This window comes from Anser anser (genome assembly GCF_964211835.1).
Source record: "Anser anser genome assembly, chromosome: 2".
In the NCBI taxonomy this organism is placed as follows: domain Eukaryota; kingdom Metazoa; phylum Chordata; class Aves; order Anseriformes; family Anatidae; genus Anser; species Anser anser.
The window spans coordinates 131,686,057-131,704,648 of record NC_139721.1 but is presented as its reverse complement, the minus strand read 5'-3'; the positions used below and the strand labels follow the sequence as shown (position 1 = coordinate 131,704,648).

Here is an 18,592-nt window from a genome sequence, read left to right as displayed (position 1 = left end):
GTAAGCACAGACAGGAAGTTAAGGGTTGTAGGTACATTACCGGTTTAGTGCACAAGAGGCGTTTCTTTTTGGTGCAAGAATTTCCTGCCTCTGTACTTAGATTCATACAGAATGCACCCAACAGTGCAGCTGGAGAGCTTAAAGTCATTTCCCTTCCGCTGGAATCAAGGTGAAAGACACACGAAAGAGCACTAGCTAAAGCACATTATTTGCTGTGACAGCAGACAGTACTCTAGGCATGCATTGTGTGCACATGATTGACAACTGGGACAAATTTCATTGTTAGTAATGTCCCCACGGTGACATACAATCATGAAACAATAACAAATCACCAAAAATCAAACCTCAGCCTTTCTTTGCGCCACACCAGTGGATATATTCCCAATGTCACTGCAACAAAGCCCACACAAACTAGCACAATAAAAGTGAGAATACAAACTAGGTGAGAATGAACAGTAGATATTAACATGACGATGAAATACCTTATGCAACTAAGAGCTAGTTATTAATCAGATTGACCTCATAAAACAAGGTCCAGAGTAACTATAAGGCAGTATTGACTTTTCTGGTATCAGAAAAGGACACAGGAGTCATTTTGAGCAACCAGCTGAACATGGAATTTCAGACCACATATGCAATTTCAGCTTTTTAAAAGGTCATGTTCCACTTACAACAGCAAGAAGAAAGAACTAATGTTAATATTCTATGTAGCAACAGTAGTAGTCAAAATAGTGTATTAGGATTCATTGTTTACACTTCAAAAAATATCCTTTAAATTGTAAAAATATTTGGAGAAGAGTTACATGAACAAGACAAAGACAAAATGAAAAACTTTTTCTCAGTGTAGAAAGCTACAGATTACTTAGGTTATTTGAAGAAAATGTAAATAAGTTATGATTCACTACCTTTCAAGTAAGGAGATTTCTAAATATACCAAGCTCTAAAATCAAGCCATCAACAACACAATTTGATCAGGCTTAGAAGCCAATGTGAGTCCAACTCAGGCTAAGCTAAAGTGAATGTTCCATTTTGTAATTTATTTTTTTTTTAACTGACATTATTCACGCTTGGAACTTATGTAGAGGACCACTTCTTGAAATTATGCAAGATCATAAGTGGTCTTTTTCTTTTCCTTTGGATGCACTAAACTGTAGGTAACTGAGGTGAAAATCTCTAGCACCACTACCTTGTGTTATTCTTAGCTCTCTCAAAATATGGAGCAGACTACAGTTTAGATGGGTGGTCTTCTGTCAGCTGGATACAGTGATTCTCACTCAGTATTTAGCACTTTTTGAGTCTGCGCCAAATGGGTTATCCTTGTGGATACCTTACTTTTATCAGGGTAAATCCAGTAACACGTGCAAGAACACTCATAATCCAGTCTAATTTCCAGCTTTAATAATGGCAGTACATCTCCCTAAGGTATCCCCACCAAATTATATCTTTCACTACCACAGAGATGCCTGATTTCACCCAGGGTGTGGTAGCTTTGCACTGCTGCATCAAACAGTTCCAAGAGTTTATATGTAAATTCACAAAGTGCTCTGAGATCCTACAGGATGAGGAGTGCAATAAAATGGAAGTAATTATCCCATTAGCAAAAAAAAACTTTTATTTTTTTCTTATGCAAGGCATTAGAATTTCTCCAAACATTCTTGTGGCGGAAATTAATTAGGGCAAGGTGGGGATTCATACAATATCCTGGCTCTACCATTGTGCCAAAGAACTAATCAAGTACAGAGCTATCTAAGCTAGCATAGTTTTCTCAACAGACCACCAATCTAGCTGCAGGTTCTGAATAAACAGAACAAAAGGAGCCCTGCTGAACAAAATTCATTAAATATATTTAACCTGAAAATAAGTCTGTAAAATTGGGTAGTTTTTAAGCATAGGGAAGGGGGAAAAAAGAAAATACTCAATCCTATAAATTTTACAACCAAGCTATTGGGGTAAGAATATGCCAGATGAAGTAACTATATAATGTTGGAAAAATACTCAGAACTACAACCTAATGCTCATTTAGATGAGGATGACAACCATCTACTTAAGCAATAGTCTGTGTGCATCAGCCCGAATGGAGAAAAACAAATCAAAATTTTCTGCAAAACTAAATTATTACAAATTAACTGCATTATAATTTTGCATCAAAACCAAAAAAGTACCGGTTTTCAGCAGGAATTAAATGGAACAGAACTCAGGTTCTGCTGAAGTTCAAAGTCTTTTTTTCAAATGGGACTAAAACCAGAGACAAAATCCAAGCAGAAATGGACCACACAGCAGGGGAAGCTGTTAACAAAGTCAAAAATTCTTATGTAAGGAGAAATGAGATACTAAGTTATCATTAGTCATTTAGGACCTACGCATATTTTCTTGTCAAACAATTGGATCTAAAACCTTAATGATCCATGGACAAATCAGCAGAAAGGCTCCTTTAGTTATTTCACAAGCACAATGAAAAATGTAGATACTCCCCATCTTGATATTACTATATAGCTCATTAAAATCTATATTATTATACCATCAAAGGAACTGGAATGGGAATTTTAACAAGCTGAAATAATCCATGCTACTTCAGCCAAGTACGTTGCCTAGGACCAACCAAGTAAGCAATTATATTAAAACTACTATTTCATTTTATAGGTAGATGCAAGTATGTTATTTTCAGGACTCCATATGAAGAAGGGCTTTTGCTTGTAATATTGTCCTCATACAACTCACAGGTAGTAGAGTACTATTGCTTATTTTAGCTAGCTCATCTACTTCATGTATCACTTTTTGCTTCAGTATTTCAGAATGCAGTTGATCAGAAAGAAGAAAACCTATAGAAACAAACTGAAATGCAGAGTTAGGAAGAACAGAACAATACAATGCTATAGGGCATGTATGTAGAAGACCTGTCCATATAATTAAAAAACAAAATAGAGTTAAGCACTGTGGGTGATCAAAGCTGGGGGGTGGGAGAAAATGAAGTGGATGTCCATGCACACACACAAACTATATATATAAATCACAAGATGCATTTGAAGAATGAGGTAAACTTATCTTCACAACAAAATACACTTAATAAAAGATAGCTGCCTCTTTTTCAAAAAAAAGATGAAGGCCAAGAAACAATACATTACAGGTTATGATAAAATCTACTTGTCTTACCTACTTTTTGACATCTGTTAAAAATAGTGGTGATAACATTTTCAATGTCTTTATACTACAAAACCAAAATGGCTCTGACCCATAGCATCAATTTGTGATTGAACGGCATCAGGCAAAGATTTACATATCCTTTTTTTTTCCTCTAGTGAATATTAAGCTGTTCAGCCCAGCCACAACTTTGATGCCTTGGCATAAACAAAGTTTAATGTATATTGAATGTTTTAAAAGTTCAGGTGCCTTGAAGATTCAGGTACCTTTAGCCTTAGGAGGGAGGTGAACAGTGTTGTCTGTTTTATTGTTCTTTTAAGGATTCCAGTGTTGGACTGAAGTGTCCAAATTCTGCCTCATTTGCATTTTGACCCTTTGGTCCTGTTTCTGAGTCTGACCCTTGCTCCCAAAGTTACCAAGGTTTTAGTCAACAATTTGTCCGCTACTGTTCATTTAATCGCCTGGTGCTTCTGGCAATGTTAATTTGACAGACATTGATTTCTTTAACAAAGAACTAACCCACAGGAAAATCCCCAAATCAGTCTAGACATTTTGCCTCGAAGGACTTGCCTGACCTATGCCAAAATATTACTAAACTGCTACAGCTGACTCCACTTCCCCTGCTACAGAGGATACTAAAATGTTTCACACATGTTTGAAGAAGAATCCCAGTAATGTGCCCTTTCAAAAAGCACTTTAGAAGTTTACAAAATCCACATGGAATACACTCCCTATTATTTACATACAGAAAAGACAATACTTTGAGCAAATACTTCTACAATGGGCCTAACAATAGCCAACTTCCTTTCTTACTCTGAAAAAATCTTCCTTGAACGTTCTCAGGGGTTTGGTAGACAAGAAAAAATTTGGGATTTCATGACTTTAAAAAATTCTTCCTTTTCTTCTGCTGAGGATCTGGTTGCACAGTTTGCAGAATCTCTCTTCTCCCCATCTCAACTTCATCTGGGGACATCTTGTAATGATTTTTTGGGAGTGGAAGAACATCTGTCTCCCAGAATTTAGCATCAAAGTATTTGCATGATTCTCCCTGACACACTATTATTTTGTGTCTTGTCATTACTATGCATATATATAGCAGCTCTCTCCTATGCAGGCAGATGCTGGAGCCTCCCATAAGCAAATGTGATTGCTTATTATCCAAAAAGTGGGTAATGTTGGCTATGAACAGACGCACTAATGTAGTGTAGCCCCCCAAAATACTAGCCTCTACCTAGTCTTTACAGATGAGATAGATCCCCTAAGGTTTGTCTGTTTCTTGGGGGTCTTTGTAAGGTAGGCAGCAGAGAAGCATCTCTAAACATGCTGAAGTTTAGCCTCCTTTAATGGATATTCCTGCTTCCTGTACCTTTTTTTTTTTTCAGCTTCATTGTTCTGATTAGCTAAATATAAACTTCCAGAACCTACAAAAGGTCTACTATCAACAGATGAACAAAAATGCAATACAAACACCGAAAAATATCTTACAGCTTTTGTGGTAAATTATCCCAGGTACAGAAGATCTACCTCTAAAACAATGTACAAAAGATTGGTATAAAGCTATCACTGTCTTTAAATAGTGATCAGACTTTGCAGTGTCATCTATATGTGACAAAATCCTGCCTAATAGCCTTCTAAAATGTCCCGCCTCTTCTTCAGCTATGCGTAGCTCTTGCCATGCCCTTAACTTCACCACACTGGTTGAAATGGTGAGCAACTCTATTCCATCCATGGCATAATCTGACGTTTCTTTAACAATCATACCCTCCTCCCTAGGCTTTTGGTTTACATCTCCAACACAGAAGCTATTGAGGATCTTCTGCATACCACTCTCCTGCTTGCATTTTCAGTTGTTTCTCTGACAGATCAGGAAAGGCAAAGTTGTTTAATTGTTCCTGCTACCTTCCTTACTTTGGTAGATAGATTTAAAATACATAATGATTTGTTGAGTACTTCAGCCATTCTGTATTGTCACTGTGACATGACATAACAAGATGTTTTGTATAAAAGACAACGGATCTCTGTGCATTCCACAATATGTCATAACGAGGTATCAGAGAAACCAGTCTTAGCCTACTCTGATTAAAGAAAAAAAGTAGTCTACCTGACTTCCTGATACTCTAATTCCTTATAAGATACTGCTCCAGGGGAACACTTGACTTCTAGTAAGTGAAGTTTCACCCCCACACCCTCCTCCCAGGCTTACAGGATCATACTTTGCATTTGTTCCTATTTAATATAAAAGGCTGAACAGAAATATGAAACTACCTTAAGCAAAAATGAACAAGTCTGTTCTAAGGAATTCATCCTTTATTTGCTGTCTTTGGAAAGTGTGGATTTTCAGTTAGCACTTAAACTTTTCTGATTTTCCTAGGGGCTGATAAGAATAGGAGGAAAAAAAGTGTTTCCAAAGATCAGGAATTAATTTCTTATTTAAAAAAATAGTAATAATTGTTGGCTGTATTTGTCCCAGGTAGGTTAGAATAGAAGCAAGTAATGAGCTCTGTGATTGTACAACCTTTCCACAGGTTTCACTAGTCGTTAGAGATTTGCATTTTTGATTTAAAATAGTTTAACTAATTCACTGCTAATATTTACAGGTTTTGGTACAGTTCATTACATTTTGCGTGAAACGAATTCATTAACTGGGATATACCAGAACTAGGACCACTGCTATAACAACAGGTTTTTCCCCTTAACACATTTACATGGCCATTTACCCAACGTCACCAGGAAAAAAAACCCTGGTTAAAGTAAAGCCTCATATTCCTGCCTATGAGATACAAGATACATTTTAAATAAAGTTCTCACTCCTCTTGCAGTTCTTTGTGTCTGTCACTTGCCCACCTTGCGTCAAGTACTTATCATACCAAATAAAACCTGTACTTAAACTGAAGAGCACATAAGTAGTGCTGTATTTTATAGGGATATGAGGTGAGGAAGCATATACGTTATATGTGACATGGTAACACTCAGAGGCATGTAAGGAGGCCTGCAGAATTCATCCATTTCTCTCTTCAGAGTGATTCCAATGCCCAAGTCTAAAGTCCTATTACAAAGCAGGGGCATCAGAATACTTCACTGTACCAGAAGTGAAGTATTATAAACAGCTGTTTTCCCATGCATCGTATAACCAACAGAACAAAGATATGCAACAGAAAGCGGTAGGCAGCATTAAATATAGGAGTAGGTGCCCATATCTGCCAAAACTCACGCCTATTCTTTTATGCCCTGGTTTCAGCTGAGATAGAGTTAGTTTTCTTCATAGTGGCTGGCATGTTGCCGTGTGTTGGATTTAGGAGAAAAATAGTGTTGGTAACACACCCATGCTTTAGTTGTTGCTGAGCAGTGCTTACAGTGAGTCAAGGACTTTTGGCTTTTCAAGCTGCCCTGCCAGCAAGTAAATTGGGGGTGCACAAGAGGCTGGGAGGGGACACGGCCAGCACAGGTGACCAAACTGGCTAAAGGGATATTCCACACCACGTGGTGTCATGCTGAACAGTAAAACTGAGGGAGTTGGCTGCTGCTCGGGTACTGGCTGGGCATTAGTTGACAGGTGGTGAGCAACTGCATCGTGCATCACTTGTTTTCTATATAGATTGTTATTAACATCCCTTCCTTTTTTGTCCTATTAAACTGTCTTCATCTCAACCTAAGAGTTTTACCTTTTTTCCCCAATTTGATTCTCTCCCCCACCTCACTGGAGGGGAGTAAATAAATAGCTGCCTGCCACATTAAACCACAGCAATTTATTCTAAGTACTCTATCTAATGACACACAAGCCAGAGTAATGAGGCCTTTTAAGATCAAGACATCATTTTAGCTCTGCTCTCTATTGTGGGTTCTGCTTAATTTCAATACAGACTTTAAATGTTTTTAGTGCACCACTTAAATATCAGATATGTGAGCAATGAGGAATGTATGTTTTACATTCCTCTCAGTCATTAAAGGACAATGGAAGTACATGCAATTTTTGAGCAACAAAAGTTAAAAGGTTCCAACAGCACTACTATAAGCTGAGAAGTTACTATTTATGATGACAGAAGTCTTGACATGGTCAGACTTACATTAGGACCTGAACACAAAATACCTGTTCGGAAAACGTATGTTTTAAGGTCACAGACAAGAGATAAGAGTGAAAACTATGCTGAGATCCAGCATAAAAACTGAGATGCAACACAAAGAAATGCATGCAAATAATCTGTCTGAATGTCCTCAAATACATTGATTTTTGGCACCACTGGCAAAGGGATTCACTGTAATATACATATATTTTAAGATAATATTGCAAATCAATCTGACATTGTTTATATCTACTTCAATAATTTTATGTACAAGGCATGTATTGTTCCCCAAACTACCATTGTCCTTTTTTAATCAAGCAAGAAATAGAAAAAGGTTTCTGAAGAAATGCTTTTTAATTTGAGAAAGAAAAAGAGCATACAAAAGTAAATGAGAAAACTAGTTTGCTCTGCTCAAACCTGTGCCAGGCAAGAAAAGCAAAAAGGGCTGTTGATGTGTAGCTTGTAAGAATAAGAGAACTGATATTTAATTGAAAGGTGTAACTTAGTAGTTAAGATACCCAGAGATCATACATTTATGGAAAAGAACAAATCTGGAAGATAACTCTCTACCTACTCACAGCAGATGATGCATTTAAATAGAAAGAGTTTAAGAGCAGTATTCCACATTACCCAATGTTATTTGAAGCAAATTTCAAATGGGCTACTTCTTTCTAAGGAATGCATGTTTGACTGCTGTTTTTCCCCACACTGTTTTTGCATAAAGGTCACAACTGCATAAACCGCACAAAAGTGGGATCATAATCACAAGCCAAGTCAGCTGAACTGAATTGTTCAACTCCCAGAACTGCAAGTGTCTTCCAACATGAATAACAACATGATTTTTATCTGTTTGTTCACCTGTACAATGATACTTACCTACTTTACCGTGTTGTGGGGACCACTGATGGGCATCTGTGAAGTACCATAAGCTGCATCTATTCCTACAAAAATCTGCCCTACAGTAGCTTTACTAAATTCTAACTTCAGGACAGTGATTATCTATCTTTTTTTATTTGTTTGTACAGTTCCCAGAACAATAGGGTCTTAATCCTTGACTTGGACAGCTAGGCACCATTGAAACATAAATAATTAGCAAACAATATGAGTTGAGAGATTTAGAGAAGTGTTATCCTTCTCAGAGCTCCAAGGCACAGAGCATTTAAATGACCAGAATTTAGCCAATGCAAAGGGAACTGGGGACAAGGAACCATAGCCTTGGTTGTTTGCTAACAACTTTGGTGGCTTGTTCTTGAAAGAGCAGGGATATAAAAAAGAAAACTGATGGAATGCATATGTGAGAAGACAACACTATTCAGAGGAACATAGGGATTGCAAATATAGTTGCCTTTTGAGCAAGGCAATAAGGGGCAAAAACTTTTTTTATGTATTTGCCAGCCCTACTGTATCTGCAAAATAAGAGCAAACAGTAGGAAAAAATAGAGGGGTTTTGTTTTGTTTTTGAGAAAACACATAAACATGCAATTTGCCAAAACAGATACACACCAACAAGAAAGAAATGGTTGCAACAGTAGCTGTTGTCTCTTGAGATGTGTTCCGTGCATGTATACACTGCCTTTATCACAGGTATGCCCACTACATTCAAGCTAGAGACTTTCATTTTGACATATCAGCTGTATACATCAAGAACTTCCACCTGCCTACCATCAGAAGTAAAATGGCTGGAGCTAGTACAGTCACTGTAGTAGTTCTTCATCTTGGACAACCCTTCATCTTCAGCACCTAGGAATAGCTTCAGGTATCATGCATAAAGGGTATGGAATTTTTGCCAGCATTTCAAAGTACTCTTCATTGCCTGTCCACGCATTTGTTCTGTTGTTGGTGACTTCAAAGCTCTGCACTATCAGTAATTTTGTCTTGTTTACTCTAGAAATGAAAGACTGATGGGAAGCATGACTGTCAGCATTAGTGGAGTGAAAAATAATTCTTTCCAAGTGACAAATGAAGAAATGCTCTGCTTCCAGTCAATCTAGAAGATACCTGGAGGACAGGCAATTTCCACAAGGTGATGAATGAAAAGGAAGTAGAATGCCGAGACGAAAGCCTGGAGTGTTTCCAGTAAACTGTGAATGCAGGGTGGGGCAAATGAAAGCAATCTTCAAGAGGGATAAAGGCAAAAAAGTCAGGGTTTATTATACTACCCACAGTTTTTGTTTTTCTTAAATAAAGATGAAGTTAACATGATGCATTAGAAAAAAAATAATTACAAGACACTATGTAGAATATTTTCAGCCAGTAATCAAAGTCTGTACAATATGATCATTTATTATAACACATGCAGTATGAAACACTTTAAACATTTCTCTAGATGTATCAAGGTAATATTATCCAAGTGTTTTAAAACAGCCTGGATCTCATCATATTATTATATAATGCCATTACTACACTGTGTATGCAGAACTCTGTTTGATACTCTATCAACAACACATACAGAATACATACCTAACTTTAAGCACATTAGCCCACTCATATAAATAATCTATTTCATATACAATAAAACTCAAAGCAAATCAATAGTTTCCAATAGTTTAGACCCCTTACCCCCAGACACACCTTGTATTTGGCAATTTGATACCAGAAATATTTGAATAGATGAGAATGATAAAGCACTGTCATCAAAATATCACAGAGAAATGAGATGTCCAATTTGATGTGATCTGAACCCCTATTTATGAGAGGTTTTTTGTTTGTTTGTTTGTTTTTACACACTAAAGGCAAAACAGTCCTATAAGAAAACTCAAAGTCTTACCTGTTGGTATGCTTGATAGATTATATCAAATAAGAAAGCCTGAGGCATTTCACTTGCTCTGTACCTGGCACGTTCCAATGAGTGGTCTAAACAGCCATCTTCACCAGAGGCAATAACAGTAGAAACTAAAGGACGAATTGCTCCTGCTGCCTGTGAAACAAAACATAAAAAGAGGCCTAAATGTTAATACAAATGTATATCAGATAGCTGCAGTCAAAAAAAAATAAAAAAAAAATCAGGGCTTTAAAATAAGTTGTCTATTTCTCTTTTATATATCTCTCCATATGACACTTTTCATATCAATATAGCCATAGAAGACCGTACAAGTACACACTGAGAGCCAATTTAGATGCACAAAAAAAATTCTAAGTCCTTTATAAACATCTACTGTAAACACACATACAGACCTGAAATGTTCATTATCAGACTTCCTTCTACATACATATTAGGTGGTTTCTGTGAGCATAGACCTGTTTAGATATAAAACTGCAGGAGACACAGCTGGTAGGTCTTGACAATCCACAGCACCTATTGCTTTCATGGATTTCCATTTGGCTAAACTGCTCAGAAATAAGCAACAAGAACAAAAATTTAAAATTGAGCTTGTTCCTCCTTGCTGAATTCATCCTGTGAAATACTGAGCATCCACACTTACCTGTCACTGGGAATACAGTATACTCAGAAAGTACTCAGTATCCAGCAGCACTGTGCCCCAGAACAGATATTGATAGGATTATATTTCAGTTTTGGTCTTGCTTAGATCTGAAAGCAATTAAGCACACACACTTCCTTGATCTTTTTATCAATAGAGTATTAAAGATCGATAGCATTTCTGAAACAGAGCTCTCCTTGCAGTTCTGTAACCAAAAATCTACCTATGCTTCATCAGTCACTTACATAATTGGAACATGAGGCATCCATACAATTTGTTCAACAAGAGAAGGATGCAGCTGGAGAACACTGCTTATCAAGCCACAGAGAGAAAAGCATGCTCTTTAACAATGCTAATCATTGAGAATGATGCGCACATACTATACTGTTCATTATTTTGAGTAATAATTTTTAAAAATGTTTTTGTTCCAAAATACTTGGAATTACCCAGCATCTTAAAGGAGTATGCCTAGAAAACAACTTCCAGTGGTGAATTCTGACACTTTCAACTGCAGCCACCAAAGATCTTCTAGAGAACTTTGCTACAGAATGCATTGGGTACCTCATGACAGAAAATAAGAGCACAGTCACTGATTTCATATTTTTTTTTTATTGGCAAATCGTGCCAATGAGAGTCTTGGACATGTGAGTCTTGTCCTTTTTTACAGTATTTTTTTGACCTCAAATAACCATACAGTGGCAAAAAGAGCCCTAAGTGTTCTTCCTCTGCTAAGAACTACAGTTGTCTTCCCTCCCCCTTTCGCACTACTGAACAATAAAACAGGGGACTGCAGTCAGTGTGTTGAGCACTTTATGAGGTCTAAAATACAGCTTCTTAGTTCATTGTTTTACATAATGAGGACAGAGATGTTAATCAACATCCCATGCCCAAAGAGCTGTGGTATGCATGAGCTACCTGGGCATGGGGCAGGGAGAAGCAATAGAAAAGATTCAAAAGATTCATATGACAGAGATACCTGAATCACAGAATCACAGAATGGTTGTGGTTGGGGGGGAGCTCTGGAGATCATCTAGTCCAACTCTGCTTGCTCAAGAAAGGTCACCCACAGCACGTTGCACAGGATCACATCCAGGTGGGTTTTGAGTATCTCCAGAGAAGGAGACTCCACAGCCTCTCTGGGCAGCCTGTGCCAGTGCTCGGTCACCCTCACAGCAAAGACGTTCTTCCTCACATTCTGATGGAATTTCCTGTGTGTCAGTTTGTACCTGAACCAATCTCGAAATTTTAAAGTACTTTTTCTTTCTAATAAACATTAGTAGATATCTGTATAGACACTGTATGGAGCAAAATACTATCTTCTGTAATCCAGCGGCAAAACATGGTACAGAAAGATCAGCAAGAATTATGAAATTCAGAAAAGCTGTCTCTAATGGATCTCTAAAGGTCATCTAGTCCATCCTTCTGACCTAGGCAAGATCATTTTTACTTCTGTCATAGAAGAAGCAAACTGACAAAATAAATAAATACCATTACAATTTTAGTAATACATCAACATTTTGAATGAGGAATAAAACTTAACAGATGTACTTTAAGGAAAATCTGTGCACAAGCACAAGTAGAAAAACTAAATTATCTGCAACTTGTACCCTCTCTATTTTCTGTGATTCCAGGACATGGATTATTACCTCCACATCACAGCTGCTGGGCATTTGGATTATGTTATTTTGCTCTGCCGTCATATTTTAATTGGTCACACACACAAAAAAGTTATAAAATTAGAAGGTCATGGGAAAAGAGACAGAGCAGCCTGCTAGCCACAGTTTTTCTGTAATTAGTTAAGTCTATTTAACTTTTTTTTTTTTTCTGGAACAGTTACCATTCCAGAAAACCAGTTAGAAAAGGAGGATTTCTTAGGCTGATCCAATATTTTATTGCAGTTTTTAACAATCATGTCATGTTACATTTTAAGCATAAAACAGGCCAACGGAATACAATGTGACTTGCGTAACCAGATCTCACAAGTGAAACATGCACTCTGAGAAACAAAAAAACAAACTTCAATTCTAAATAAAATTGAAATACTCAAAACGACATTCTTAAAAGAGCTCTGAAACACATTGTTTTCTTGACATCTGGTTTATTGCACAATAAAAATTCATGAATGTCTGTATCTGTATCTTTGTGACAACAATGAACCACGTCTCCTGCTTTGCTTAGGCCTAGCTCTTCCAGAAAATTCAGGAAGATCTGATTTCTTATAAATTCAAACATGTCATTTTTAAAGCCCCCAATTAACTTCTCGAGTACCTGAGAATTTCATGGCGCCTAAATTTTAACAAATGGCATTTTTTAACAATTACAATTTTGCTTTACATCACTTCAGAACTGAGTCCATTGTGGCAGGCTGAGGGTTTTTCACCTGCTTTCCACCAGTTTCAATGAGAAATCACAACCTGAGCACAGTAAGATGTGCTTCTCAAACTATACTTGACACTGACTGAAAACATCAAGTTTAATACAAAGAATAAGATTTCATGACTTCAGCCTAGATCATGCAACTGAAATTCTAACTATGTATTCAGCAACAGGATAATAAGCAGTCATTTGATTAAAAAAATCAATTTTTATTCCAAAAAAGGACAACTCAATCCATAACTGCTCTATGCCATAAAAGCAGAACATACTCTAAAAACTGTTGTATTTAATGCCAGTTAAGTTTCTACTTACAGAAAATGAGCAGCTGAGGTCCAAAAGCTGTGAAGTCATGAGCTAGAGCATACTTGCTACGGTGCAGCATTGAGTTGAAAATCCTAAGAGACAAGACACAGCAGCTGGTCTGTTTGTTTTCCTCAGTACTGGCTCACCTACCTGCGGGTCCTTTCTGTCTTGGCACATATGCACACATCTCAACCAGATGCTGTGACCCTAGGCAGGGCCGAGCTCACCATCTTGGTGAAACAAGAACCGTGCATGGTCCTAAGGCCACTGTCAGACTGCGAGAAACAGATATCAAGTAAAGGAAAACTTGGCCTGTGTATGCTCTGCATTATTTTCGTATGGGACAAGAGGGTTGAGCCCCTAGCACAGGAAATCCTGCATCTGCAAGACTTCTGGCAATATTTGCTAGTTGGCATATGCTGACACAGCTGCCAAACCCACAATGGCTTACACAGAGCTCACCCCACATGCTTCTGGTTCCAAAATTGGCCCATGGGTATCTTCATTCATGGTGCAAACATAATATTTGGCATGTAAAAGCAGAAGAATTGAGTTGTGAATTTTGTTCTTACACACAGGCCAAAGAGGGACACGGTCTAAGATATATGGTGTATTTCCTTCCGGTCAGCTCAGGTATCCGCCCTACTCAGCACAAAGCCTTTCCTGGTTTCCACTCATAGCAGTCTTAAAATGAATGAAACAGAGGATTTAGGTACTGAAGACAGGCCTATAGAAAACATTTTTCAGTTCAGAAATCTAAACCTCACGCCCCTTATGGCTGTGGGGTGCAAGTGAAGAACACAATCATCCAGCCAGCCTATGCCCATTCAGTTACAACACCAAATATTTTATTCTTTATGAGGATTTTCCATGTTGGTTTTTCGGTTATAGATCCGTAACAACAGACCTCTCTCTTTTTTGGTAAAGAGAGTATTTACACTGAATCTTAGGTATGTGAGTTCTGTTTGTTCTAATTGGAGAAGCTTTGACTTGCTATCTATGTCAGGAATGTACAGGTACTTGGCCCAGCTCTCGGGTAAGAGGTTAAGACATGAATTTTTAAAAAATGAATGAAACAAAGAAAATGTATCCTTGTTTAAAATTATAAGTACTGGTTAACATGACAGGATAGTTTTACAGATCTTTTTTATACTTTGAATTAGCCTACCACAAACTCTTAGGAGCCTAAAGGAAGTGTTTATGTCTTATACTAACCTTACCCGATACAGAGTTCCCATTTTCCAATTCCTAATCATTTTGACCCAGATCTCAAGTGGATTCTTTTTCAAAATCACACACAAAATGTATCATACACAGTTCCTCAATGTTATGCCGATAGTGGACTGTTAAACATTTTCTTTAAATGTCCACTTTACGACCTTCAAGCCACTCCACTTCAAAGACAGTCAAGCACTAGTTTCGATTCATCTGGCATGAACAGGAAATGCATATAGTTCTTCCTTCCCCTGTTTTTATATATTTTGATAAATAGATTCGTTAAAGCAGTAAAATAACTGTGGGCAAGCTCTTAAAGTTGTTTTTTTTTGGTTGGGGTTGGGTTTTCTGAGCATAACAGACATATACTGCTACTGGTTAATTTTCTTGTAGACAAAATACTGGGGAAAAAAACAAATCCACATCCATTTAATCTCTATCAATAATTTCCTCAAAACAATCTTAAAGTGTCACAAGAACATACAATTCTATCAACTTCAGTGAAAATGATAGACTAATATCTCACAGAAGCAAGCTCCTTCAATGCATATGCTGAACACTGAACCAGCCTTTAGATACAGTAGGTCTCTTATAACCCATGAACAGCACAAATAAAAAACATTTACTAACAGGTTCTCAGTTTTCTATTCAGCTTTTTGCATAACTGCGTACAGCACAGCATACAGTCAAGATTTAAAGATGGTGACTGGAAAAGAGGTATAGAATGAGGGGCCTCACAGAGGTAATAAATATTTTCAATAGATTCATAGATTCAATTCTGTGATTATAGAATGACTTGGGTTGGAAGGGACCTTAAAGATCACCCAGTTCCAACCCCCCTGCCATAGGCAGGGACACCTCCCACTAGATCAGGTTGCCCAAAGCCCCATCCAACCTGACCTTGAACACCTCCAGGGATGGGGCATCCACAGCTTCTCTGGGCAACCTGTGCCAGTGCCTCACCACCCAAGGCATATGCATAATACTAGTCTACCTTTCCATTTAACAGTAACACCTTATTTTTCTTATTTTATCATACTTTTATTCTGAACAGAAGTGATTTAGAGGGATGTATTCAATGAATACAAATACAAAAATACAAATTTGGGTAATGCAATGCAGCGTGATTTATTTTTATTTAATAATCAAAAATTCTCATGTTGCTTAAAAAAAAATCAGAACTCACTAAAACTTCACAATAATCTGTGTGGGGTGGGGCAGGTGAAGCTTATATGACAAGCAAGGAATTACCCAGGTAACAAATATCCCTGACACACAGTGCATTCAGCTGAGACCAACGCTCCACGTCCAGAATACAACTTGCCAAGAACGAGAACAGCCAGAAGCTCCAAAACAGCATGGAAAACAACACACCTGCGTCACCGTTATGTTTCTTTTTGGTAGCCAGGGACGAAACAGAACACAATCAAGTAACTGCAACGCTCAGCAAGGTGAATGATATGGACCAGGAAGGTTAAAAAAAAAAAAAAAAAAAAAAAAAAAACAGTGGCACAAAATCTGTACAAAAAAATACCACAACTGGAATTCAGTTCATTTTACAACAGTAGCAAGGGGGTAACAATGTCAGGTAACCAGAGGTCCTGCAGGCTGATATACTAATATATATACATCTATATATATATTTATATTTATATATATACACACACACACGTTGGGACACCCTTGCCCCAGTAGACCCCCAAGTATTAATGCAGACCCACAAAGTTCACTTCGATGGCCAATTTGCAACCCTGAACTTTAAGTAAGGAGGAATCACAGCCTAAAACTTTACAGAAGCTAATCCTAAATGATCAGACTCTCCCACTCCTCTAGTATGATTCCCTTCTACTATTGAATTATGCCAGAAAGACTTTTATTCTCCATTCAGAGCTTTCATCTCCACTGAAGTTCATTTTACCTATGCTTTCTACCTCCTCAGCTGTCTAGTAATGTAAAGCAATTGTATATTTTATATTTCAAACATCCTAATAGCATTACAGTCAATGTTTTAAAATTACTTAGAAATAGGTCTGATGTCAAACACATCCAAAGCTTTTGAGTGTCATCTTCAGAAGAATAGCCCAATTCTGATGTTTTTACATGTTTTCTCAACATTCATATTTATTAATTCTAATTCTTTAATCAGACTTGTTTTCCGCTCTTACAAACAAAATAGCACTGAACCAAACTCTCAAATGATTTAGTCACCCTGCCTTACTAAAAATAAACGTGTCTTGCATAGATACACTGGACTTAGAAATACATGTTCATCACTTCAAAGCAGCTGATTTCTTTGAAACTGTATGCTGGAGATTGTGGGGTCAGTCACACTTTGCAAGACAAATACATCTTTTCTGGAACTCAATTAAAGTCAATTTTGTAGAGGTGAATTTGGTAAATACACAAACAATTTTATCTTGCTCTTCCATGAAGACGAGGATTACATTAGGACACTGTTCAACTACATAATAACAACCATGAAGAACAATGTATGTTAATTTAGACAAGCTAGGTATTTAATAGTTTACAAATATGTCCTGGAATGTTTTTTATTAGGTGAAAGATTATTTATATGTTACCAAACACTACCATCTCCTAAGAATTTCAGTTTAAATTAGGTCTGGCTATGAACCAGCAAAAGAAGCTCAGAATAACCATGATTAATTTCCTCTCATTTTATTCCGTCAAACCGTTTCCACATGTTACTACAGGGTAAGTATTCTTTTACACAAATCTAACTACTTGCCATGAAGGGCATTCACAGCCCTCTACAGAATGAAAGATTCAGAAATAAACACAGTACCTGTGATGCATGAAACAGGTAGAAACATGCGTTCCTATTCAGACATCTGCAGTCGAGCTAATTGTACCTATAGCAGTGAACATGAGCCACCCTCAGTAATTACCATTGAAGTTAGCAGAACTATCTTTACTGAAAGATTTCTTATTTCAAATTTCTCAACCAAAACCTTCAAAGAAAATTTCAAAAAACTCAGTTATAAGATCAAAATATTTCACATTTTTAAGAGAATGTTCTTTTCCCATTTTTTGTATTGTAAATCAAAGAATATCTAATTATATCTATATAGATATCTAAATCTAAGATATCTATCTTTAGAATATCTAAAAATATCTAATCTAATAAAAATAATATCTAATATTGTAAAGCAAAGAATATCTAATAAAACAGTCATGCAAACGTCTAAACTTTTTCAAGGTCCATTCAAGGCAGTTGACAGAATTTCAAAATGTTTCTTATGTTTCTTTTTTCTTTTCCTTTTCTGCATTTGGCATACAGCTACTGCATAGGACTACACTTTAGCTTCTCTATAACTGAAAGCTGTAATCTATGAGCAATCTTTTGATTCCACTGCAGGGATGGAAGACCAAGTGTCTCCTCAAATCAGTCCCACCTCGCCAACTTATGGAAAACAATTACCTGGCACAACAATTGTATCTGGATGGAAAAGACTGGACAAAGTAACAACACAGACTATAAGCTACCACTCCTATACAGAGGAGTAGCTGCTAACGATGGTTTGGCTATACCTGTACAGTTTTCTAAACTTGGGTGTGAACCCACGTTCAAGCCCAAGCTAGCCCAACTTTCAGAGTGAACCAGTACAGCTCTCTGAACCTCATTCTGCACCCAGCAGCCACCTACTTGCTGTGCTGCAAGGCAAGGCAGCAGCCTGGTTACGTTGATTAGACTCAAACCTGTCACCCCCTGCCCTCAAAACTCCTTCTGTTAATGCCACATTCAAAAGGCCCCTGCAAAGCATTGCCTCAGCTGCACGCTTTTCCCTTGAAGTGCTAGATGTGGCAAGAAGACAAGACTATAGGACAACCAGGATGACTCAGTAAAGAGTGAGAGGCCACAATAAACATAGAAGTAATCTCATTACTGTGTTAAGAAACACAACTTCGAGTCCAGAGCATTATACGAATCCAGTATACGAGTCCAGTACTTATACGAATGCTCATAACCCAGACTTCACTGTGTAGCACAGACATAACTTGAGTGGCAGTTCTTGGGGGGGGACAGGATTGCTTCTACCAACAAGCACAATACCTAACCTG

The 18,592-nt window shown here is 37.4% G+C and overlaps 1 protein-coding gene across 10 annotated transcripts in view; it reads right to left on the bottom strand.

The window, feature by feature from the left end:
* Positions 1-18,592, bottom strand: part of CRPPA (CDP-L-ribitol pyrophosphorylase A) — a gene marked incomplete at its 5' end in the record, with an annotated part of 126,773 nt that overhangs the window by 89,216 nt on the left and 18,965 nt on the right. For all 10 annotated transcript variants that reach the window (XM_083822865.1, XM_083822870.1, XM_083822868.1 and 7 more), the window contains one exon: positions 9,967-10,116. In XM_083822865.1, the coding sequence (XP_083678991.1) occupies positions 9,967-10,116 (150 nt within the window). The remainder of the gene's footprint in view (positions 1-9,966; positions 10,117-18,592) is intronic.